Source organism: Drosophila yakuba, chromosome X (assembly GCF_016746365.2).
Source record: "Drosophila yakuba strain Tai18E2 chromosome X, Prin_Dyak_Tai18E2_2.1, whole genome shotgun sequence".
Taxonomy (NCBI): domain Eukaryota; kingdom Metazoa; phylum Arthropoda; class Insecta; order Diptera; family Drosophilidae; genus Drosophila; species Drosophila yakuba.
This window is the reverse complement of record NC_052526.2, coordinates 8731777-8758500: the sequence shown is the minus strand read 5'-3', so window position 1 is coordinate 8758500 and position 26724 is coordinate 8731777. Positions and strand designations below refer to the sequence as shown.

General features: G+C 41.3%; 1 protein-coding gene across 6 annotated transcripts in view; it reads right to left on the bottom strand.

The window, feature by feature from the left end:
- LOC6524725 (zwei Ig domain protein zig-8) overlaps positions 1-26724 on the bottom strand; it is a 135692-nt gene that overhangs the window by 44471 nt on the left and 64497 nt on the right. For 4 of the 6 annotated variants that reach the window (XM_015190362.3, XM_015190361.3, XM_015190363.3 and 1 more), the window contains 2 exons: positions 25923-26018; positions 6217-6332 (listed from right to left, as the gene is read on the bottom strand). In XM_015190362.3, the coding sequence (XP_015045848.1) occupies positions 6217-6265 (49 nt within the window). In that variant the 5' untranslated portion in view covers positions 6266-6332; positions 25923-26018. The remainder of the gene's footprint in view (positions 1-6216; positions 6333-25922; positions 26019-26724) is intronic. The other 2 variants (XM_015190364.3, XM_039376472.2) reach the window with 1 other exon arrangement.

Below are 26724 nucleotides of genomic sequence, written 5' to 3'. Positions count from 1 at the left end.
ACTGCTATAATTTAAGAATTTACAATTCATTGGAGTATTACATAGCAATAGCATTAGCTTAAATACTTAACATATCTACGAATTTCCTTCCCGGTTCTATAGCATTTTTCTCAGTGCACCTGAGGCACACATGAGTCGAGGGCTCGCCACAAAAATCGGGAAAAGGAGCAGCGGAGCAGCAGGAGCAGTTGGAAAAGTGAAAAGCTCAAGGAGTCGGGCCAGCTGATAGGCATTTATGTAAAAGTTAATAGCATGATATGCTGATAAAATGCACAAAAACGAGCGCCCAAAGTAGCAGGAGATGAAATATATATCTATGGCAAAATGTGATTGTAAAAAACTTGTATGGAAACTTTTTAATGCTGAGCTTTAGCTTTCTCTTTGTATGCGAGAAAAGTGTGGGCGTTGGCTATGTTAGAGGCGTGGTCGCAAGGATCAGCATTGAAGTGGAAGAGGAAGCAGTCACTTTGGCTTGCCAATTGAAAGTTGGTCTTTGATTGAAATAGTTTCAGCAACGAAAAAAAACAAGCAAATTGGCACAGATAAATCAGATTTGAGGAAATCAGCTCGAAGGTGCACGACAAGAAGGTCACAACTCATAAGTTGACCAATTTAGTGCTTGAATGCAGCCAGAAATGCTCACTCCCATTTTAATTCAATTAAAAGTGTTTCGGTATGCAAGATGTGAAATTATGCTTTTTTTTTTTTTTCGGAGCTCTAAACTTGTGAGCAGCGCACACGAAGTGTGTGAGTTTTGCAAGAAAATTCCCATTTAATATTGGCTAAAAGAAAGTTGGTCAGTCTAGCGTGCCAATGGGAAGCTTATTTTAGGGTTTCTTATGCAAATTTAAGCCCCCTTATGTGAAAACCATACTCACACCCAAAAAAAAAAAAAGAAAATACTCAAATCCATACTGCTGGCAAGCAATTTGCTGCCCCTTTTTGCCCTTTGCATAGATTTTCAATTTTTTTTTTTGCCGGGCATTTCCGTTTCTGCAGCTGCCTCTCAGCCGTTTTATAATTCACTAACTTGGCAATTTTCTTCAGCCACCAACACCAATGCCATACCATCGTAAAACCTCCACCAACACTAACAAATATTCGCAGTCGAGTCCAGCAGTCCATAATGCTTTTTCGGCTGGTCAGAAATTGAACTCATTTGCATATAAGCGTGTAATATATTGTTGACCCGGTCTGAGAGGCTGTCGCCTAATGGCCTTGGCAGCCCATCAACCCATGACATTTATCAAAAAAGGGAAGCAAAAAATACAAGTATATATATATATATATATATATATATAGAAAAGTGGCCAGCGGTCCGAACAAGAAACTAGCCAAAAGTCGCAGTTCGACGTTAACTTTTTGCAAAAATCGAGTGAGAATGCCACCCCCTCAATATCCTTTCAATGTGTTTTCCTCGCCCTTTTTTCCCCCGCGCCAACTGCCATTTGAATGTCAAATGAGTTTTGTGCCAAGTTCAGCAATTTTACATTTTCAATTGGCTCCTTTTCATAATTTCCGGGTCATTTTATTTTTGTTGAGGGCGTACAGCAAGATATTACCAAAATTGGCCATCAAAGTAAGAAAAAAAACATAGTAACGTTTGCAAAAACGAAAATTAAAAAATATATTCCGGGAATTTATAATAAATATAAATGTTTTCATACCATGCGTTTTCCCAATTAAAACTCATATCAATTTTGTAAGCTACACAACCTCAAATACAAAATAGTACATACCACTCGAATACTAAAGAATAATTTAATTGTTACATTGAACAGGTGTACAAATTGCCCAAGCAATATGTAACAAATATTTATATATTTTCCACTGAAGCAAGCCCATTTTCAGGATGCATCACATCGGTTGTTTATTTTGAATATGTTATTTCGAGAGTAATGACTGACACCCCGTTTGCATTCCTTTAACCATTCGAGCAGTTCGACTGCCTCAATTTTTCATTTCTTTTCCGACACATAACTCACAGTTTTCATGACTTTTGCCGACAGAAACAAACGATTCTTTGACTTGTTTTCAATGTTTTGGAAAACTCCCAGTAGCCGCAGTAGCAGCAGAAGTAGCAGCAGCAGGAAAAACAGAAAAATGATGTATGGCCACGGCAGCAACAATATCGGTTGAACAATAACCAGGAATGGGAAGTACTATAATTGCAGTGTGGCAACAATGATGAAGGAAATAGGAGCAAAGTCAGCAGCAACTCTGGATATATAGCTATATAGAAGTGTTAAAAGTTGGTGCAACAACTGAAACAGAAGTGGCAACAACATTGAAAACAGCTGCAAATAGCAGCAACAGCAGCAACACGCAACATGCAACATGCAGCATGCCGCACAAGTGGCATGGCATCTATGTGGCAAATGAGTCGACCCTTCTGCTGTCCATTTTATGGTCGCCTCGAGGACATCCTGTCAGCAGCAGGACGAGTTCCTGGATCCACTGATCCCTGACTAATGGACACGCCCACAACGCATGCGCAACAAGCTAATCATGGCGCCGTTTTTCACAACTCAAGTGGATGGTGGACATCGGATGCAGCTGCACTGGCTGGATTCAGGATTCAGGATTCAGGACTCGGATAAGGATTTACGCTGCCTGATGCCCGATTGTGTCTGTACGCCGCCCAAAGTTGTGGAACGATTGCTGCCAGCCGATGCGCGTTGCGCCTGCCTGATTTTCAATTTCAATTTGGACGATAAATGGGCACGGCTGGCTGGCTGCCTGAGCTCTCCACTGCATCCTCTCGGTGTCCTGTCCTGACAGCTCCCGAAATTCCACCCGCACTCCTCGCTGGACGAAAAACCCTATTCCAGCTCGTTTATCATGGACGCATATTGCTGACCGCAGCATGCAGCTAAATTTATGCTTAGACTGCCCACCCGCTGTCCACCCACTCGTGCACCACCAACCACCCAAAACACCCACCCACTCATGCACCACCACCCACCGAGGCACTACACTGTGTTCAAATTTGATTTCTTTCTGAACTCTTTGCAGGCAGAGGCACCTCTAAACGATGATCAACCACAAACGATTTATATGCCTTTAAATGCAAAGCCCCAAATATTATACAAACAATTCATTGCTACTTATATACTTAAAGTAAGTAGGCAAATATATATATAAGACAGCTTTGTTGGGTAAAAACAGAATACATTTAAGTTTCAAATTGAATACATTTCATCTCAGCACGCAACTCCACAAGCTTAGAAAATATGATGAACCTCAACGTCTTTATTTAATTGATGGTTGAAAATTTAATACCCAGTGCAGTACATGCTTTTCTTCTTCGGATACTTTAGGGTATTACAGCTTCTTTATGGCCAACTTGAAATTCCGCTCTTTTCGACATTTTATCGCTTTTTTTTTTTGTGAGTTCTTGTCCCGGCATGTCATGTCAGCGTTGTCATTGTTGTCAGTGTCATCACAGCAGCTGGAGCTCCGGTTGGCAACACCCCACAGGACCTTCTGCTCCTGCTCCTGCTACTCGTCCTCGCCCTCGTCCTCGTCCTTTTTCCTGGCGGTGGCTCTGCGGTCGCCGTTTGCCATTCGCTATTCGGCCATCGTCGTCATCGTCGTTCTGCTTGTCATTAGACTTATGTCATTGTTCAGCCAAGTGCGCCGGCGACGACGACGACAGACACAGAAGCAACATCAGCAGCAGCAACAGCAGCAACAGCAACAGCAGCAGCAACATCAGCAGCAACAGCAAAATCAGCGATGTTGCTGCAACTATTGTGCTATATTTGCTGCAGTTACACTCAAAAATCTGCCTTAACATAAATCAAATCTGTTCCTATTTAAAGAACTTAACTCCTGAGAATACCTTTAAATATTCACTTTAAAAACCAAAAAATATTGTAAAAAAAAACCTATATAAACCATCTTAATAACTTGAATAAATGAGTCATTTTTTCTTCAGTGTTGTCTGCAACATGTGCAGCTTGGCACGCCCCTCGCTGCGTTGATGGGGCGGCAATGGATGTGTATGTGTCGCTTTGCGTTCGCATTTTACGTGCGCGCATCTAAACTGACATTCCAATTATTCTTATCGCATCAGAGGAACATGGCCCATGGCCCATGGCTCATGGAACCCCACCCCCAACCCCACCATCTAAGCCCAAGCCCAAACCCAAACCCAGCCCGGTTATAAATGGCCCGGCGTCTTTTCAGTTCCACCAAGTCACTCATTCGGAGAGAGTAAGTCAGTAAGTCATTTATTCAGTCAGTCATCCAGTCAGTCAGTCAGTCATTTCGGTTAGTCATTCAGTCAGTGAGTCAGTCGAGTTGGGAGTTCATTTCGCGGCGTTTTGATGGCATTTTTCATATTTCACCCATATATATCCCCATATAATGGCCGTTCTCGAAACTATTTAACTTGCGGTTGGCCAGTGCGTCGAGATGAGATTGTAATGTTGATAGGGTTGCGCCGGATAGCTAGCAATGGGTAGGTGGCAATGGAGGAGATCCTGCCCTGATTTATGTCACTCGCGGAGTCTCCTCCAGATTCCGACAAGGGTTATGAGCGGCGGCCTAGTTGGCAGGGGAAAAGTACTCGAACTTCTGGGACTTCTTGCTGGCATTCGAGGACTTACGACACTTGAAAATCACTGGCAATTTATGAAGGTCTCAGTTGAAAGCGATTTCGCGGCACTTTAAACCTGCTAACGCTAATGTTGGGATAAAAATTGTTATTACCACTTTAATGGTACTGCTAGTACAAGTTTTGTTTTATGAACGAAATATTTGCGTTGCTTTCTAGTAGCTACTTATTAATTTGTGCTGCTAATAACAAGTCAACACTTTTCAGTTGAATATAGCTCAGAAGTTTTATTTCTTTGACAAAAGTTCCACAAAAACAATAAATGGTTGCAACTTTCAGATAGTTTCTGTTTGTTTGACTATAATTACATTTTCCTATAATTGTCAGCGCGATCAACCTGTTGACTAGCACTTATTTTATGAAATGCACGCGATTCGGGGTCTCCTTGATTTTATTAACGGGGTCACCAAAGCGATGACCCAATTCGTTTTAATCCGGAAGCGTGGGCCACCTCACGAACGAACTTTAATTGGCATTCAATTTACCGTAGCCATGCAACCAGTGCGATTACATTAGGTTACGGCTTTTGTGTCCTGCCGAAATGCCTTACAAAATTATTGATTACTTTCCATTTAGCGCTTGTCATTAGGCAGCCAGTATTTGACTCACAAAAAAAACGTACGCCCTTTGATCTTTTTTTGAAAGGGGGTAGCCCGATGGAGATGGCATGGATAGAATTCCCCAAAAAAGAACAAAATTAACTCGGCACGGAAGTTGAGAGGCACGAACTTCCAGCTAAGCTGACTTTAATCAGACCAACAATTTCTTTTAGCTTGACATTTTATTGATTGCCATCAGTTGACTCGAACATTAATTTCATCAAGGCGCCGGTGCTGGCGACCTCAAAAAGCCATTTAATATGGCTATTGAACTGCTGAGTTCGTCAGTCACCAACTAAATAATAACAATGAAAGTACGTGGCACTCAAATGTTTTGTATTTCGAATTAAAATAAAAAAGAAGGTATAACTGTTACGTATCATCTATATATCTTAACATAAATGCAATCACTTGCTATCGAACTACTCAAATTATGACGAACTTCTGTAACTTCTGAATATTTGTTTGAAAAACCTGGAATATGGCCATCCAGTATTTTGAATCTCTTTCTTCTCCTGTAAATGTCAGCAACTGAATGCTTTTCTGCTCAATTTGCAATTTGCTATGCGCTGAATTGCTGCTGCCTTTATTTTATCTCGATTTCTATTTCTATTTCGAGTCCTGCTGCGATTCCTTCTTCGTGCCACGCCCACAATAATCAAAGCACGCTTACAGCTTGTTATTTTAAATTTCAGTTTATAAAATAGATGGCGGAGTAGATGATTTAAAACAATTTCTGCACGGCATGCTGCTGATGAAGCTGCAGTCGCGGATGCTCGAGCCAAACGAAATTGTTTTTACGTGCCGCGCATGCAAAAGAGATTTTCATGGTGAAAAAGGGGGCGTGGCAGATGCCGTCTGTGGCTCGAAAACGCCATCCCACAATCCCCATGCACCCTGAAACAGGTGTCCTGTTTACCACAAGCCCCTGACCCAAGAACTGTCATCCAAGAGCCTAAGAAGAAGGCGGTGGAAAGTAGAACTAGTTGAACTCACCTGCGAGCAGACACAAAATGCCCAGAAAAGTGATCCAATGTGTCGACATCTTGGTGTTTGGTCACCTTACGTATTGCCAAGTCTCTTTGTCAGGAACGTGATTCGGTTTATGGTAGCTGGAAGTCCAAGAAATAAATATTAATTACACTTATAAGCAATTATACAAGTAATTATACTTAAATGCCACAGCCTTTGATTAAACCCCAAACCAATTATGATCTAAAAAGTCTTCTTATCTAAGCTAAGTTTTATATGTAAGCTACATAATTTCAATTTAAAGACATTACCATATTGCTAATAAGATTTCAGCGTGGCATTTCCTATTCTTACAACCAAATTAGACGCCCAGAGAAGCCATTTCTTTGCATTTTGGACAAATGAGCCCTGCGGCGGAGTGCAATTAAAAGCAAATCATGAACTACACAAACGGCCAAAAGTTCATAACCAGTTGAGAGACAGCAAAAACAGCAATATTGTGCAGTCGGCAAGGCATACAAACAAACAAACAAACAAACTGACAAATGGACGAACAAGCAAACAAACAAACCCGGAAAACCGCAGACAAAAGTGTTGTTGCCCCGGAACTGCAAAACCGAAGCGCAACATAAAAATCCACTAAGGCAAATTGGTTTTGTTAACCAGCACAATGGACACATTAACATTGCCGAGGACACACGGCAGCAGCGCAGATATCCTGCAGGCTCTGTAAAGTAAAGTTTGTGTGTCTATGTGTGTGTGTGTATGTGTGTGGATCCAAAGGATGTGTCGACAACAACAACAACAACATCAGCAGCAGCAGCAGGAACAGCAACAACGGCATGCGACAATTAAAATTTTTGCGATTCTGTCGCAGCTCCCTGAATAATTTTGCCCACTTCACAAATGGAAGCGCATTGCGCGCAATTGTTTTTATTTAAATATAGTATAGTACATGCAGTTGACGAAAAAGAGTCAAGCTTCTTAAAAGAAGGTGGTGGTTTTCAGGAGACACAAGCTAGAAACCTTAAAATAATTTATGTAAACAAGCATAATTACGCATTTACAACATTGAAATGCAGGTTTCATTCTGAAATACAATCTCCTTGTGAAAATATGGCATGATCTATTATTAATAAGGAGCCAAACAGTTGACTCCGGTTTTTCAAAGTGCAATGAAGCTGGAGCAGCTGGGGAATTTTGGTGCTTTCGTTAACAGAAAATTATGGACTCCGTCTTGCTTGGGGAGCATTGGCACATTTTAGAAAGTTTTTTGCTCATTACACGGCTTGATTTCATTTAGCCGGGCGAGTGAGTGCTGGTGAGCGGTCGAAAGGGGGAAGCCCCGTAAATTAGATGAGATAATAAGCCGGGTCAGTCGCTTCAGCTGGGAGGCTGGCAAGCTGGGAAACTGGGAAGCCACTGTGCAGTTTTTCGCTCAAAGGATGTGCAGCTGTGGAACTGCAGGTCATGTCGTGTCCTGGCTGCCTGCATCGTTGGTCATCTTAATTAGGCGCAAAAAGGCAAGCTGCGATGCAATGCAAATGAAAAGGGTTTCACGACCCAACGAGAGGGCCACCAACCAGCACAGTCAAGGACCAAAAAAGGCGCTGCAGAACGAGTCCTGTCAAAGGCAAACATTTTTGGGGTCAAATCAAATCCTAATAAAACTACCTGGTCCAGATGGATTTGAATTTCTTTGGAGCACCCGACAATTAGTCAGCCACCATGCCAGATGTCCAGAGAGAACCATCTGTCCCAATCCAAATGTTAATCCAAATCCAGAGAACTTTCCTGCTTGGTCCCTCAACAATTTGTATGGCCTTTGTGCCTTGATCGTTTCGGAGCTTCGTTTCTCAGCTGATTGGAGCTACAATATTAATGATACCTGACTTCGAGGCACTTTGATTTCCATTTTGAGACCACCTAACTTCTAGGCACCTTGATTTCCATTTTACGACCACCTAAGACTTGACTTCTAGGCAGTTTGATTTCCATTTTGAGACCACCTACGATTTGACCCACCATCTACTGTATATAATTAAAGTTCCATGGTAACCATGTCGTTTAAGTAATCAAGCAATTACATAGAAGTAGTCACATGTCATTTGGAGACTGGCTAGCTACTCAATGCATTTCTGCGCATTTTCCCTTCGGACATTTCAAACTAAGCTGTATTTATGGACGATCCAAGTGCACAGAACCCCTTGTCAGAGTTATGTTAATACCATTACCCATGCAAAAGATAAAGGCGAAAAAAGGTTGGGGAATGCGGATTGCTTCCATTTAATCAAAGTTAATTGAGAGCGTCGGGCAATTGGCGTTAACTTCACCGCTTTGACAGGCGAATAGAAATCGGGGTGCAGGCGGAAGTGGGTGAAAAACTGTGAGTGCTGAGGAACTGGGGGATATGTACGTATATATATATAGGGATGGCCATCTTCAACGACTGACCACAGGATTTTTCGCGCGAATCGACCCTGCACTGCGTGAATTCCTGTTTTCTTTTTTTGTGGTTCAGTGAAACTTTTCTACGTTTTTCCTTTGTGGCCCCTCGCTTTTTTTTTGGGGGGGGGGAGAGAACATTGAAATTAGATTAAAATGTTGAGGCAAATACAAAATGGCTGCCACTTTGAGGTGTGGGAGTCAATTCGAATTTCATTTAAACAATATCAGGCGAATGTCTGGCTTTCCTCCTTGTTTTGCCATACTTTCAACGTTTTTTTTTTTTTTTCGAGTGAGAAAAGTTGGCCACGAATTTGAAAGTTCGATTAGGGGTTAGGGTTAGCCATTCGTGGAATTGGTCGAAATATATACATTTTGAGGGATTACCGCGGGGCGATGGCATTCCTCGCCGCACGCCAAATAATTGTACTTTATTCTCGGCTCACTGAGGCAAAAGTTAAATAGTTTCATTTCAATTATTATGTAAATTTCAATTAACATTTTAGTAATAATAATATTGATGCAACATTTTTCTAAAATGTTTCAGCTCATTTAACATTTTACTGCATTTGTGGGAATGGAATTCATTTGCAATACATTTTTCAGACATTTAACATTAACTGTTCGTTGCTGCATACCTTTGGAGGGGCAAAAACATATTAATAAACAAATTAATTGATTTTCAGATAAGAGAACATATGGAGGAAGGTATCGAACACATAAAGACATCTTTATGTTTTGTCTGATTTTATTTAATTTAATGCTAGTTAGTGGGTCACTACTCACGTGACATTTTCGCTCAGTGCAGATCTACGACTCTTTGTATTTACACAGTTCGTGTGAATGAACTTGGCTGCCTGGCTGACTGTACCATATCCCCCCATCACCCCTCCCCCCTCTGCCTACGCCTCCACTTTTCCACGGGGCTTGGCTTTGGCCGGCGCCATTTATCATGCGAATCCCAGGAGAGTGCTCAAAGCAATGAAATTAAAAGCTGAATTGTTATTTTTGCTCGCTTGCCTTTTTGCCTCAGTTTTTTTCTTTTTTTTTTTTTGTACGCTCCAAAGTCCAAAGGAGGTGGTGGGGCAGCGAAGGACGAAAAGAAAGCGCCTGGAGCTGGAGCCCTTTGGCCGGACTGCAATGATTGGCATTTATGGGCGCCCATTTCAGTTGGCCAGGAGCGGTTGCATTTCATGCGGGGGAATGGAGAGAAACCGCGTGAGTTATGGGAAAAAGCCGCCTCCTTCTCGTCACCGCCTAATTGGCTTTTAATTTTGTGTGTGGGCGCATTACTTTTCATTACGATTAGAGGCATTAATTAAATTCCACACTGGCAAATGGCAAATAAAATTCGAAATGGCAGGGTGTATTTTACAAGCCAAATTTGACATTTTAATGCTTTGCGACATGTGCGCGCGCATAAATAGCTACTGCTAAAGTATTAATTCCCCAGTTTTTGCCGAAAGGATTACAAGCGGCACACCCACGCGTCTTCCGAGAAAATTGCGTGCTATAAATATCGAGTTACATTTTTGTGGCCCTCCTTAAATTCTTTCCCTCACACACACACACACACATACATATTGCGCTGATATCTCGGTGAGTGTGTGTGGGTGTGTGTATGATATTAAGAAAACATTAAAATCACATTTTTATTAGATTACGTGGCCAACAGGGGGGAAGGGGTGACCACAAATCAGATGGAGATGGAGATGGAGGATTGCCAACTCTGCACGTCGATGGTTGCACTTTTGCCGGCGATACAATTAGACAATCAATCAGGGGAACTCCAGCCAATTGGAGCGCAACGAGGCGTATACGTAACACGCCACTCGATTTGCCGGGAAAGCTAAAAAGTACTCACACTCACACATACACTCATAGCCAGATAGAGGAAAAGTTTTGCCCATTTCCCCAGTTTTCCCCCCATCCGGATAAGTGAACAAAACTTAATTGAAATCAATACAAAATGCAATTTAATTCACCCTTCTGCAGGTCACAAAAACTCGACACGACACGCACACACAGATACAGACATTTTTACCCACTAGCATAGTTTTGCACATGCATTGCATACTTTGAGGCGCCGTTAGCTTATGATTATTCTAGATTCTAGAGGGTGGGTGTAGAAGGATATACGGTGGGCGCAAGGATGTAAAGGGATGGCCCGGTACTCGAGGAAGTTGTAAAGCGGATTACAGCCAAAAAAAAAAAGCTGACGAAAATAAAAACTCTGCATACGGCAGCGCTGCAGCGAAAATGTAGAGTTGAAGGATGGCAGTATGCTCATTGCCTCAAGAATGATAAGAGCTTTATTACCTCTTTGCTGGCATTTTGCAATGGCTTGGCAAAGGACTACATATCCTTTTTCGGGCAGCACGTGTGTCGATCCTTGCTGCATAAGGCATACAGTCAATTAAATGATTTAAATATGAGGTTGACTGACATGTTTAAACAAAAATTCGCATTTTTTCCAACAATCTATGAAGCATTAGAAGGACTTTGTTTGGAAGTTACTTATGTCCGAGTAACCACAAGTAAGTAACATCTTAAATCCTATATGTCCCATTTAATTGTAGCCCTTGTTTCTAACTGGCATCCCTTTACAGTTGTCTGCATCTGGGGGTATGTAAGTCAAGTGTTTGTCGTTAAGCTGAATTTGATTGTTTCTGTTGCTCGGGGATATCGCTTGGCCAACTGAAGGCGAAATCACGTTGAAAGCCCAGGTGTTTTTCGGGCAGGTGAGGGAGTTGGGGGGTAAATGTAATGCAAGCGACTTTCTTATTCTTCGCCTTTTGTTTTTACCTACTGTTGACCGAGACAAATATATAAAAAAACAAAAAAAAAACAAGAACGTGGAAAAAAATAATAGAGAAACCAAGTACACGCGACGCCTTTTGTGTGTTGAGTTTTCTTCTGCCAATTGCATGTGCGAGGAAAATGGAAAAAACGTTCAGGACATTCAGGGGGCGGTGGGTGAGCTGGAGGCGTGGCATGTCTACGACAGTTCAGTTTATTATGTCAGGGGAGCGACAAAATAGAAGGGAGTGCAATTGCTAGTGGGAGTGGGAGTGGAAGTGGCAGACTGAATAGTGTTTAGCTGTCGACTAAAAAAGACATTTTCCTGCTCACTTTGCGGTTAAGCACACAATACCCAAACCCAAACCTCAGTCCCCTTGCTATTTTTTTTTTTTTTTTTTTTTGTTAGGTTGATCCAAAAACCACCCACAATCCCAGCACCCCCCCTCTTTCGAAACGAGAAAACGCATTTTATGGCATTCAAATCGTAATGATTTTGCGCTTTTCTCCATGTTCTTTCCCTAACAATTCTCCACAAATGTGCGGCCAAGTTGGCAGAAAATTGCACTCGTTGCATTTGTGTGTGTGTGTGCCAGTGTGTGTGTTTGTGTATTTGTGTGTGTGACTGCGTGTCATTGGATTTTCATTTGGTGCGCGCCTGGAAAATCTCAAAGGCAGCTACAATGAGGATGAGAGGAGCATGGTGATGACTAGGATGCGGATGACGAGCACGTCAGCAGCTGCCTCATCATTGTGTTCGCAGCACACAAATGCTCGATGGATGGACAACTGGCTAACAGGCCAAAAGGGAGCTGGTTAAGGAGCATAACATCGGGGCAGACATCCAGGGGGTCAAAGCGAGCTGGCATTCCTGGCCCATTGATAAATAGACTGTTTAGCCGACTCCTGACCAGCACTTATCCCTCAGCCGATGCCGATGTCGATACCGCAGAGAGACCCTTACGTCGTGTAATGCATATCCAATTAAAATGTTAAGCCCGATGGCTTCCAATTCGACTTCAAAGAAAAGCGAGGCCAGCAGAAAACGAGAAATGTACAGACTAACTTATGCTGATGGACTCATAAGGCTATAGACTTAATGGATATTCGCTATTTTAAATTTAATTTGATTAAAGCGACGAATCCCTACATGCAGTACTAGTACCATAACTGACTGACTGACTGACGCTATAAGAGGAGTCGTTATAACCGGATTCTACTGTATTTACGATTGGTATTTTCGGTATAACTTGGTTAAAAATGGTCAGAAAGTTAAAAGAATTACATCTTTTTACTCCTAATTACCAATACTAACTAACCAAATCACTTTTTGAACGACTTTGTTAAAATAATTTTTGGCCGAATTTTCGCATTTTCTGTAAGGGGTAACATCATCAAAATTTGAAAAAAATGCGAAACAAATAGAATTTTTTTTTTAAAACACAGTTCGATTGGAAACTTAATTACGAACTCAACGAGGTATGACAATCCATATTCGCACCAATATTTCTAATGTTCTGATCAAAATACTGATATTTATAGTCGCAAAATAACAGAAAAACGATTTTCGGCCAATATTCAAAAATCACCATCAAAAATTACAAAAAATGTGAAAAAAAATTACTTTTTTTCTGAAAACACAGTTCGATTGGAAATGTAATTACGAATTCAACGAGGTACGCCATTCCATATTTGGACCAATATTTTGAAGGTTGTTATAAAAATACTGATAATTAATTAGGTAAAAATAGAAAAAAACGATCTTCGGCAAAAATGCAATATTTACTATTGGTATTTTCGGTATAACTTGGCTAAAAATGTTCAGAAAGTAAAAAGAATTACATTTTTGTACTCCTAATTACCAATTCTAACTAAATATATCACTTTTTGTTCGACATTGCTAAAATAATTTTTGGCCAAATTTTGGCTTTTTTTGTAAGGGGTAACATCATCAAAATTTGCAAAAAATGTGATAAATATATAATTTTTTTCTGAAAACACAGTTCGATTGGGAATTTAATTACGAGCTCAACGAGGTATGACATTCCATATTCGGACCAATATTTCAAATGTTCTGATAAAAATACCGATATATATTTACGCAAAAAAAACAGAAAAACGATTTTCGCCAAAATTTCAATATTTACGATTGGCATTTTCTGTATAACTTGGCTAAAAATGGTCAGAAAGTTAAAAGAATTACATTTTTGTACTCCTAAAATAAAAACAAGTAAGGAAAATAAAAACAAAGCTTGCAATTTGAATCAAGAAGTGTCACAATGGACAAGGATACTGCCGGTGATACTTCCGGTCAAAAAAATAAAAGAAAATAAAATGGCATAACTGCAGCTAGTCTGTGGTTATTCGCTTTATGTTGAGAACTAACTGAATTATCTGAAATTCAATATACACTGTCTTATTGTATATCAATATGAAATAAGTGGCGAGTGCCCTAAATTATAGAGTTAATGTTCTGAGACACCTGAGTACACATTCAATTGAATGAAGTTCAATTCTATTGAAGTGGTGCAACTAACACGTGTCGACGCTAAACTGAAAAATTGTGCGTATGCACAACTATCATTATTGAGTAAACAAATACCTTGCTAATAAACAGCTAAGCGAAAATATGAAAATCAAAGATATCAAATTTGACTTCACTAGGCACACTCTTAATTAATTATAATAATCCGATTGATTTTAGAAAGCCCTAATAATTTCCAGGATTATTCATTGTTAAAGCAGTATCGATGACATTCCTGCCTAGCCTAAGTCCCGTGAAGATTATTTGACTAAATAGTTTTGCTGAATTACTCTGAATCAATGCAACTCGGCCGAAAAGGCTTAGCTCATATTGTCTTAGACAATACCGCCTCCCCACAGCCTATTATATAAAGTATATCCTATCCCATTCGCATAACGCTCATCTATCTCTTTGTGTGCATATGCAAATTACTCGCACATATTTATTCACACACACACGTGTATTCTGGCATATAAAGTGGCATTATTGCAGATGATGGAAACGGGCTTAATGTGGGGAAAAATCAAAATAGTCAGGCAAGCGAGAGGAATATAAGACAAGGACACAAAGCCTTTTGTGTGCCACAATAAACTATTTTTTATTGCCGTTGGATGAGATGGGACAGCTGTGTAGGATGGGATTTTGAGGGGCTGGCCACCATTGGGGGGGCTTGGGGCGGATTGAGGCGGATTGAGCAGGGGGAGGGAGAGGGGGAGGTGTACAGAAAAGGTGCTGTCCGTTTGTCCGCCTTTTCTGCCACTCCCACAGTTCGTTTCCTCACCCCAGAGTTCGTTTCTCTCGCTGCGTTGTCGACCGCATAAAAGTTTTTCAATTAAGTGCCATGCCCTACTTTGGACTTTTTGCTGAAGCCAACCCACACACACACAACCACACACACACTCACTCGCCCCTCACATATATAGACACACACACACACACTCACACTCAGGGAACAGGACTCTCACACAGACGGACGAACATACACGCGCGGCATTGCTGCATGCATAATGCGACTGCTAAAAGCGTCGCCAGCATCGCCTTCGTTACCGTTACCGTCGCTGCGTAAGTGGAACGCACGTTCAGAAATCCACCCACATCCAAGCCACCCACCCACCCACTTTCCAATTCCATTTCCACACTTTCCCCACACTCCAAATTCCAGCAAAAGCAAGACGCAAGTCGCTCGGATTGCAGATTCAATTCAATTCCCATAAAAATATCCCAAGGCGCTGCGAATGTATTAACAGAATCATAAACAATCGGGTTGCTCGCTTATAGCAGGTATTAAAAAGAATTTAAAAGCCGAAACTGATAAAAAAAAAACCTATTTAAATTGATTTTTTAAATGCAGTCTCAACTTAGTTAGTATAAATTGAAGTGTTATTTGGTAAGTAAAAGTTTAAGTATATGCTTAATCCCATATAAGGTAATATTTTAACACTTTCCCTTCCCATTTAAACTCTTTACATCGGTGACGCGGTTTCGTATTGGGAAGTGATGAAGGAAAAAATGAGGGAAAGAGGAGGGACAAAGAGAGGGAAAAGCTGGCAAAAAAAATGTGCAACTTCGGTTTTACTATGCGTAAAGAAAATGGTGACAAAGGAGGTGAGGAGGAGCAAGGACTCCAGCAAAATGAGAAAAGCGGACACAAAAAAAAGGAGCAACTTTTTGCTGCAACTGAGCAGTTTTCATTAAATACGGAGCAAAGCGAAGATGATGACATCGAAGATGAACAAACGAGTTGGGACAGTTTTGAGCAACTGCAAAACAAATACGTGACATATGCATAGCCTCAGCTCACTCACACACGCACAGAGGCTCACAGACATTCACGCACACAGGCGCACATCAAACGCTTTTAATGAAGTAGCAACGCTTTGTTACACATTTCTGCATTATTTTTTCCCCCTGCTGTTATGTATGTGTTGGTTACAGTTTCGGCTGGCTCTCCCCCAAAACCCCTTCCCTTCTCCACGCCACCTAACTATGACATTTACATGGTCTTAAACACTGAGAGAAGTTACTCTATACTACTCTATAGTTTTCATCAAAATAATATTAACGAATCTAGTATACCTTTTACTCTGCAATAAACGGGTCTTTGGTTTATATACTTTAACAAGATAAAGAACCCAACAAAAATAATGAAATGCGTAACGATGTATTTCATATCCCTGAAGTCTATAAAAGTAGCTGTATATAAAAATCCAAATTTATGTACGCAAGTTCCTGAATATAACGAATGATAAGAAGTCTATAAAAATAGTTTAATATAAAAATCCAAATTGATGTACGAAAGTTCCTGAATACTGCATCAACTGCAAGCGACACCCATTTTGTTAAAATATTAACAAAAAAATATTGTTTTCATAAGCCGACAGGCTTTCTTCATAGTGAAAACATAAGTTTGGTAATGAAATAATTAAATTCCATGTAAATTTATTCTATAATTTCCCAGAATTTTTGCAGTTGCCCCCAGCAACTTTCCGGTTAGGTTTTTCGTTTAGGTTTTTGGTTTTTTGCCCCAACTTTTTTGTTTTGTTTTGTTTGGTTTGTTTTTTGTCTTTGAATTTTCCTGATTCCACTCTTTTTCTCTATCTACCTTGGGTTATTTTGCTGTATTTAATTTGGCCAACGCTTGAACTTCAATCAGTAAACATAACGTGCACGCATTCTGTGGTCTACTCCGAGTTCCCAGAAGCAGTAGCAGCTCCTCCCCCCCTCGAATCTGGAGCCACTACCACATCCATATCCCCATCCCACATCCATATATCCACAACCCCAGTCGCATCCCCATTGGTTTGCTGCAGGCAGTCAAACAAGGACAGCAGCCACAATCAACTTCAATAACTTAGACACACACGCAGGAAGGAAGAAAGGAAGTGGAAGGGAGTGGGGGTCCTGCCAGGAGGTGAAGCAGCAGGACTAGGACTAGGAGTTCCTGCCCCCCGGCATGCATGTTTATATTAGTTACGGGCCACAACAACTAAACGGGAGTGGAAAACTTTGCCTTTGCCCGGCAACTCTGAAGGAAGACTTGATTTAAGTTCAGTCAAACACGGTGAAAACAGTTGCGGACTCTTAGGCGCCTCCGTCTCTGATTGACTAACAACTGATTGGGAGGCGTAAAAAAGAGGATCCGTTTCCTGGCCAACACACACACACGCACACACTTAAAGACATACACCTACGCGTAAATACAGATGCAGAGTGTCCTTGAGCCAGCCACGTGAAATGATTAAAACACACGCACAAAGGATTGCGGCGCTTGAAACAGAAACATCTTCTTGGGCACCACAAGAGCACAGCACTTGGCTCTCTAACCGAAATCCGTTCAGCAAACTAAACCAAACCAATTTGAAGTGAAAACCTCAATTGAGAACTCACGCACACACGCACACACTCGCACTTCCTTCCATCATCCTTACATCCCAGCCAATCCTTTAGCCATTGATTATAATACGCGCCGGTTCTTAGTCTTTCATCAAGTTTTGCCAGCTCTTGCGGTCGGGAAGTGAATGTGAATGTGAATGTGGACGTGAAAAGTGTTTGGCGTATCCTAAAGTCGACGTCTTATATGCAAATTTGATTTAACCCGCACAAAGTGGAATAATAAATACAAATCTCAAACACGATCTATTGGGAAAACTCTTTAGGAAAACCAGCCACACAGAAAACAACGCGGGCTTATCGTACACAACAAAAAACAAGTGCTTACATAATATTTTCTTTAAATTTGACATATCAATAAATGAAAAGTTAAGCGATCTATATGTAAGTCTATATAAAATATTTTTGCTCCTGACGTAATTAAATTTAACTGAATAAATATATAACATATTTTTAATTCAAAGGACTTGGTTAATTTTCGTTTGAAATTTCAAATAAATTACCAGAATCAAATTTTTGCTCTGCACTTCTTTTACTTCCTGATATGTGTGTGTCCCGAAAAATGATAGAAATTTTCACGTCAGTTTAATGCGAATACCTGTGACATTACTTTCCTTTCCATTCCATGCCTTTCTTTTGCTACTGCGAAAGGAATATCCATCATTGGAGGGCATTGCAGAGTCGTGGCTGCAAACATTTATGTATGTATATATCTCATATATCCAGTTTGTTTCTGTATAGAAATATGATTTTCATAAGCTGACTCACGTGCCACGTCAAATGGCTTATGGATGTGTGCGGGTTTGTCGATTTTTGCCTTACCACACTGGCACGCACGCCCGCATATGCCGCGAGATTGAGTTGGATCCTGGATTCAGGATTCAGGATTCAGGATTCAGGGATTCAGTACTCAGGATTCAAGCATCGGGATTCCGGGGGGTTCGGTATTTTCGGGATGGCCACGCATGAATTTAGCCAAAGATATGTTTGACAGGCAATATTTTCTATACCTATACCTAGACACGTCCTCGCACACACACAGACACCTACATACACCTACATACACCTACATACACCCACTTTTATCGAGGGCACGTAATGCATTTGCATGGCGCCAGAACAGGAGCTTAAAATTATGCAGCATGCTTTTAGGGGCAACGGGAATATGCTTTTAGTGTCGATGCTCTGGCCAAAAGGGAACCGAAACAGGTGCGTAATAACACAGCAAATAAAGTATCCACACTCGAGACTCGAGAATGTGAATATATACTCGAGCAGCAGCAATAGATGGAGCATGCATATGCATTCACAATACAGATGGGGATTCAGTTGTCCGAGTGGCGGACTTATCACTCACTTAAACTCAAGCCCCCTTCCCCCACTCACTCACTCGGCAAACAAACAACCCACCCACCCATTTTTCCCAACTTTTCCCACATTTCCCCAAAAGGTAAGCAACTAATCTATATATACATATATACATGTATATATATCTACATATATATTTTCCATATTCAGGTGACAATTCCCGAGCTGAATGCATGCGCACATGCGAATTTAAATGTAGAACGCCTGCCTGCGGGCTGTCAATTTAATTAAGTCTTCAAAAATAACGCTGCGAATACTGAAAATATGATAGATGATGATGAGTGCAATTTCAATTAAAAAACGGCATTTTCAGTCAACCCAACCAGCAAGCCCGGCCACGAATGTATTCTATTTTCGCATGCATTCACATTTTTCCCATCCAAATACACCACCCCACACCCCACACCACACACCCCACACACCGAATTCGATTTTAATTTTCTTTTCGTTGCCGCCGTGTTTGGTGGCATACTGCCAAAGGATATTTTAATCCTATGCAAAAAGCGAAAGGGGGGCGTTGCGATTTAATGCCGTGGCAGGCAGCTCAATTAACTGACATTAAGTGACTGGGCGGGGGAAATCTTTGTCCGCACTGAAATCCAATACGTGGCACATGGCGAAATACAGTCGGATAAAAGGGGATATCAAACTGTGTATAAAAGAAAAGAACTTTTCAATACTATGACGCCCAAGGTGGGGTCTTAATAATTATTTATATCGTATATTTTATACATTAAATACTTTTGATGGTAGGCAGGACCAATCAGGGTCATATGTTCTTTGTTCTTTTATTAATTTGCACGAACAATTTAATGAATGACAAGACATGATATTTTTTCGGAATTTTGTTTACAGCCTAGTATTGCGCAGTAAAAAAATACATATCGTTTTCTAAAGGTTAGGCCCAGCCTCACATTGCAAGGAAATACACATTTTCCAGCGTGTAGCACCACTCGCACCACTCACACCACTCACACCACTCGCACCACTCGCACCCCTCGCACCACAGCACCACCCGCATCGCACCACCGCAAGGAAACCCAGCGAAAGTGACAGCACAAGTGACATTTCAATGATTTCGCTGTCAGTCAGTCAGCCAGTCTGTCGCTTTGTCCATGCCGTCTGTCATTCAGGCACTCAGTGACTGAAGAATTCGGGGTCGTGTGGCTGTCGTGTGGATGGGGGCGTGGCAGGAGGAGCTCCTCGGGGAGAGGGGGGGGAGGATGAGACAAACGGCTGTCACGCAATGGCGGCTCAAACAACAACTAAACTCGAATTGGAGGGAGCTGCTGGAAAAGTGCTAACCACAGCAGAACTGCGGGGCAAGAAAACCATCAAACGGCTGTCGAAATGGCAAACGTTGTTTTTATCAGTTTCGAAAAGGCAGCAGTGGCGAAAATAAAACACAAATAGATATAGCTACCGCTTTTGGTTTGCTTATTTTTGGCCAAAAATGGCAAAAACTTTTTTGACATGAAAAAAAAAAAAAAGTGGATTCTGTGTAGTGGAATGACCAGATCAGCTTTGGCAATTAGTGTTTCTTTGAAAGGTCAACATAAAATATTAAAATACACATTATTTATTTCTATTGATATACTTGTATACGAGTATATATAGATTTATAGACATAGATATGCCCGCAGCAGGTGGAACTTCCTCCGTATGCTAATTAGTCATTGAGTGGCTTTGATCCCCTGTAAGCGGCTTGTATCGCATGTGAGCTCGTGTATCACTCGATGCTCTGTGTATGGGGGGAAGTCTATGGGAAATGTATAGAAAATGTATTAAAAACTAATTAGAAAACAGCCACGGGGCGTGGCGCGGGGTATCTCATTACAGCCATCAGCCAGGTGAAAGTTTTAGTTCAGTTCAATAATTATGGCATGGAAGCTGATGTGGCACCTGCCTTCCACTTTCTTTTATCCTTCCCTTTTCTACAAAAAGGAATCGCTTTTAAAAGCTATTTAAAACTATCTCCTTTTTTCAAATTTTACTTGCACAAATTCCTTGCATTACATTTTACATTACATTTACTTGCATTAATTCCTTGAAAACTATTTGTTTTGCGCTTAACATTTAATTTGCTCAAGCTGGTTGTCAAGTATTTTTCGTAAACGTAAAAGTTTCACAGCACATCATTGAAATCTCCTAAGGTCCCTAATAAGTTGATTACTTTTGATTCAACACGAGCATGTATGACTAGTGCAAAAAGTTTGGCCTTTGCTCCATGCACTCGCTCTTCATCCTGAGTTCGTCTGATTCTTTCAATTTCAATCATCTTTAGTTGACGCCTTCTGATTTGTCTATTACAGACTTTGCAGACTACATACACGCACACAGCTTAAGGACAGCTTCACTATTAGACGATGGACAAGGACAACGCACATACGCCCCGTTGCCGAGTTTGTCTTTCGAGTTGTGCACTTTCGTTTAGTAGGCACTCTTCACTTGGTGCCATCCTCCTTTCGGCTCGATCTCCACCTTCTGGCAGCGCCTGGCCATATTTTAACTTAATTAACTTGCAACTATTTAAGTGAACAACACAAGTGGCTCGTTTTCGTGTCCTTCGCCCCCTTAGCTCGCCCAAGGATTTTTCTCATTTCTGGCTGTGTGAGAAATCTGGTTCTCCAGGTCGCCTGCTCCTTGGCACACTCAATGACTACAAATTGCGGTCATCAGAGGACGCGGAGAAAGGTGTTGCAGGCGGAGCAGAGCGGCCAGAATTAAAGGTAGAAATAGGAAATAGGAGATTTCGTTTGTCACGTTTCAATGGGGAGAACAGGGAGAGGAGTAAGTAGAAAGTAGAAAGCTGAGACGGAGGACTCGAGAAAGGCGGAGGTAAGGCCATCAGTGCTCTATGTTCTATGAAGCCAAGGCACGTATGGCGGCGGTGCCACTCCCCCTCTCCCTCCCCCTCACCCTCTCACCCTCTCACCCATTTACCCATCCCATCCCATTCACTTTTCCGCAAGTTTTCCGCCCGTCGGCTTCTCGTCTTGCCCTTTTTCGCCTGGCGATTGCCACTGCGATTTGTATAAAATTACAATTTCATTTGAAGCCAGAGCCCGTGAATTGAGGTCGATAGAAGGCCTCTATCTCTGACTGTCTCTCTGTCTCTCTCTCTCTCTTTCTCTCTCTCTCCCACACTCTATCTCTTTCTCTATTGCTCTCGCCATATCTTTTCCCTCCCAGTGGCTTTTGCTTTTGTAGTATTTATGGCTAGTGAGTGGAGCACATAAGCTATGTGGTATCTTTAAGCTCTAAATCTCTAAACGAATCATACATATACATATGTATTTACCTTGGACCTCTGAAGTGTTGAACTATTAAAGCGTAATGTTATATTAACGCCATAAAGGAGCATCTCGCCGTCGATCATTGAAAAATGGCAAAATTAACAGAAATTTTCATTTCCTTAAGCGCTGATTTTCCTCCGATTTGTCCGCGGGTGCAGATGCAGTGACTCAAGTCGAATCCGCAGCTCATTATGCGACTGCCACCCGACTTTTCCCCCTGTCCATCCCTCACCATTGTCAATTGCAATTCTCTTAATTAGTTTCTGATGCTGGTGCGTTTCTCTGTTTTCCGTACTTGGTTGGGGTCCTTGAGTCCCCAGAATGGCACGAACCCTGAATCTCGGTCCCCTGGATGTCCTTCTGCTGTTTTTGGCATTTTCGTTCGACTTTCGGACAGTCGCTGATGTAATTTTCTGCTTGTTACGTTTCATTCGCTCTTTTTTTTTCTCGTTTTATTTTATTTTATTTTATTTTACCATTTTCTGCTACGAAGGCAAAAGGAAGATGGAGTTTGTTTTGGTTGCTAGGAATTTATTCAAATTGGAATTTAATTGAAATGTTTGTCATTTGGAAGCTTTCCCACACACCCACAGTCCCACATGCACTGACACATACATATATTTCCAACACACAGATATATGTATAGATAGATGTATATGTATCTATAGACACTTACATCTCTCGCTTTTGACTTTTTCCAATTCGTTGCGGTTCCCTATTTTCCCCGTCTCCAATTGTTCTTGGAGGTCTGTTTATTTATTCTGCGGTTTACTTTTCCCACAGCTCGCACAGAGCATGTAATTCTGGAATTTTAAGAATTTTCACTTGAAAATATCTTGGTAAAATACACAGTTCCCTTTCCTCCAAAGAAAACTTTTCCCTCTTATTCAGTGCGGCATAAAAACGAAAGGATATTCCGTTGGGTTTTCCTTGTCAATGTCTTCCAACTAACCATTTGAAATAAAAGTCACAATACTTATCGAATTTAGCTCTCTTGCTCCTTGACAACTAAATAACTCTATATAGAAACATATTGCAAATATATTTGAAATTTGCTATTTACAATTATTTTATTTCACCTTCAGTTCAGGTCAGTTCAGTTTGCCACTTTGGGATATTACTCTGCAGAAAAAAACTCTGTGCAATTTAATCGCACAATTAATTTCCAAGGGAATTTAAAATTGTTTAATTTTTATACATTTTTCTGTTTTGTTGTCACATATCCGTTTAGGACATGTGTGTCATTTTGTAAATAGGAAGTGCGAAAATCGGATGGTTAGCAATGATTCGAGGCCAGGAAAATCGAGTGGAAACGGGGAAATGTGGGTGAGTTCGTAGAGTGATGGTGAATCACAATATGCTATAACACATGCAAAAAAGGGGAGAATAAATATTTTGCCAGCAATCACAACAATAACAACTGAGTGTTCAACGCAGTTTTCTAGCCTAAGGATAGTAGAGTGGTGGCTATTTTTGTTGTTTTAGCCCCTCTTTTTCGGCCTGTAAACCAATTTGCCAAAAACCCGAACAACAGCAGCATTGCAAAATGTTATAAACTGGCCAAAAAAGGAGCATGAGAAATGCAACAGCAACAGCAAAAGCAACAGCAACACAAATGCACAATGCACGCCAAAACAAACGGCAACTAAAATTGGCATTTGCAACATTTTTTTGCCTACCAAATATATATGTGCATACACACACTCACGCACATACACATATTTATACCACCCAAAAAAAAACCAGTAGTGAAATCTGGGAGTATGAAACATTTTTTTAACCGAGCTCGACTAACGAAATTGAGCTGCCGCAATGCCCACAGAAATATAGAGTGGCATGACCCAGTGAAACCAGCACCCACAGACCAACTCCCCCCTCCCCTCTCTCCACTTTTTGGGGATTTTGGCCCACCGGCTATGCACCACCCACTCGAAAAACCACCCAACCACCCACTGCCAAGCTTCTGGAACATAAACCAAAAATGCAGTCAATACAAATATAAATAACTGGCAGGGGCAAACAATCAAAAGCATTTTAACCCTCCTCGCTGAAGAGCCACGCCCACCGCCCACCGCCCAATGCCTCGCCCCCTCGAGCACACACACAAATATTATAAGCACACACACAATACAAGCACACACACACACCCGCACCCGCACCCGCACCCGCATACATACACGCACACATCGCGTGTACGTGTGCTAGTGTAATATATGGAAACGAATTTTCGGCGTGATTGCATCGCGAATACACGGCGTATACGTAATGCATTTGTAAAATATAAAATGCATCATGCACCTTGCAAATTTTGCATCGGGCAGCCCTAATGAACATGCAAAGGAGCTGGAACCTTAAACTCAATGGAAATTTTTATAGTGGCCAAATTCAGTATTTTTTTCATTTTCTTTTTGATTTTGGGTGCGACTTGTTGAAAATGCAATCTGATTTATAACCGCACCCCGTTTGCAAGCCCTTTACACCAGAAACTGGAAATGAAAATGAATTCTGCTATCGAGCAACGGCTTCTGTTCATAAAAATGTTTGCTCATTTCATCAGCGAAATGCCTGGGTAAGGCTGGCAAATTCTGGTACCCGAGAAATCAAATCAGCGCAGTCAGGCACGTTTCCACGGGCCATTAGCCATTAGCCATCTCCGTTGCTGGCGTTGTCCAACCAGACACGCCTCCGTTTATTGGGTAAAAGGACAACCCCTACGTTTTTCGGGAAAAAACCCACGAAAAACCCACGGAAAACCCACGGAAAACTCGCGGAAAACCGAGGAAAACCCCATCCAACACGTTCGCCTGTTTGTTTAAATTTGCAGAAGCTGAGAGCCGCGCGATCATTTGAACATTTCGGTTTTGTGTACTTTATGCCTTCTCCACGTGCCCGGTACCGTTTTTGGCCCAAAAATTGAAAAACTGGTAATAATATTGTGGTAATATCATTTTGCAATTTAGTTTTGCCCACAGACACGAATTCCCGCACAACAATGGTAGCTAACCGAAAAACTAATTTCATCTATACGTATAACGTATACATACGTATTGTATACACTTGTACATATGTGTGCTCGATGGTTTTGCTGCAATAGGAGTATTCGGTGCGAAAATTCGGTCAGGATTGGGTAAATTGCAAATTAAATTATTGCGCACAGAGCGGTAAGAGTGAAGATAGCCTCTTCATTCCGTTCTGAATCCACAGCTCAGTTGGCTCAGCACAAAAATATGAAAATAAATATTAGTACTGAGATCTTACAATTTTCCACAGCATTAAATTTCACTTAGCATACAGAAGGTAAAGGCACAGTAACGAATAAAAAAAAGTAAAGAAAAAAACCCCGAAATGGAGACGAGAGCAAACGGCGAGCGGAAAAATAGTTTTCCCCATCGCGAAGTGCTGCTCGTTAAGCGTCTGAATCTCGACCGACAGTACAGACAGTGGGCCAGGCTGAAGGATAAAGGATGTGGGACGGGGAAAAATTGGGCAAGAAGTTCATGGAGCAATACGAGCCTCGGGGCAGTCTCTCTCTTAAAAGTTGCAAGGTAAATACTCATTTATATAAGCTACACTCAATCACCTATCCGCTATTTAAGCGGCACATAAAATGTTTCATATCATAACCATTTGTTTGCATTCAGAATATTCGCAATATTTAACACGAAATAGGAACACTAGGACAAACTCAGGGTATAGCGACTTCTATCTACACGAAATTCTTATAATATAAGCCCGAGAAATAGAGCGAAGTAAGGGTGTAGCCCCTTCGATCTGGCCTGCCACTTCTTGGCCAACTAAAATAAGTGGCTTAGCTGGAGCATCGCTGAAGTGCACGACAGTTTTGTGGGGCTTTAAGTGGTCGGATGGCCAAGGTGGCCACACCACGAAAGTTTCGAGGCTAAATTTACCTTTTGTGTTAATTCCGGCTGCAGTTACCTTGGCTTCTTGCTCTTGCTTGGCGTCGTTCTCCTCTCGCTTTATTTTATTTTTTTTTTTTATTTTGCCTGCAAATGGAAGATGGGGAAAACAGAAATCAAATATTTGCCATATTAGCTTTTTTTTATTTTCACCCAAAGAGGAGGCCACTTTGAGTGGCCTTCGTGTTGGCTGGGGGAAAACTCATTAGGAACGTGCACATTAAAGACATTGCAAATGATATTTACATATTTTATTTCACAGCGTTTTTTATTTACGCAGCATTCCAAATAGAAACAGGGGCCTTTCATTAACATTCGGCTATTTGTGTGTCATCAGATGAACCGACCAGGGATGTAATTATTCTTTAGGCCCCAAGAAAAAGCCGTAAACAAATTTTTGGCGCTGTCGAAAGTCCCTGGGGATAAATTCATTTCAAGACGTTTCTTTATCTTCAGTTTTTCCCGACTTCTTTTGGGCAGGTGCTTTTTGTTTCTTGTGCCTGCTACATCAGGCACATAAACGCACCTTATATATATATATGTACGAGTATATGTATGTATATGTATCTGCTTTATAAAGTATGCTTGTACATTCAAAATATCTCTGCAGATCTGTTGTTGTTCCTGATGGCTTTGTTGCTTGTTGGCTTGTTGCAGCCGAAAGATAACAGCAGTTCATGGGCGAAGTGAGGGGTGGAGTGTGCGGAGTGTGCGGAGTGTGATGTCCTTGCCAGGAGGATACCCAGCCACCTGGGAGATGGGAGATGGGAGGACAATACAATACAGATCCTAT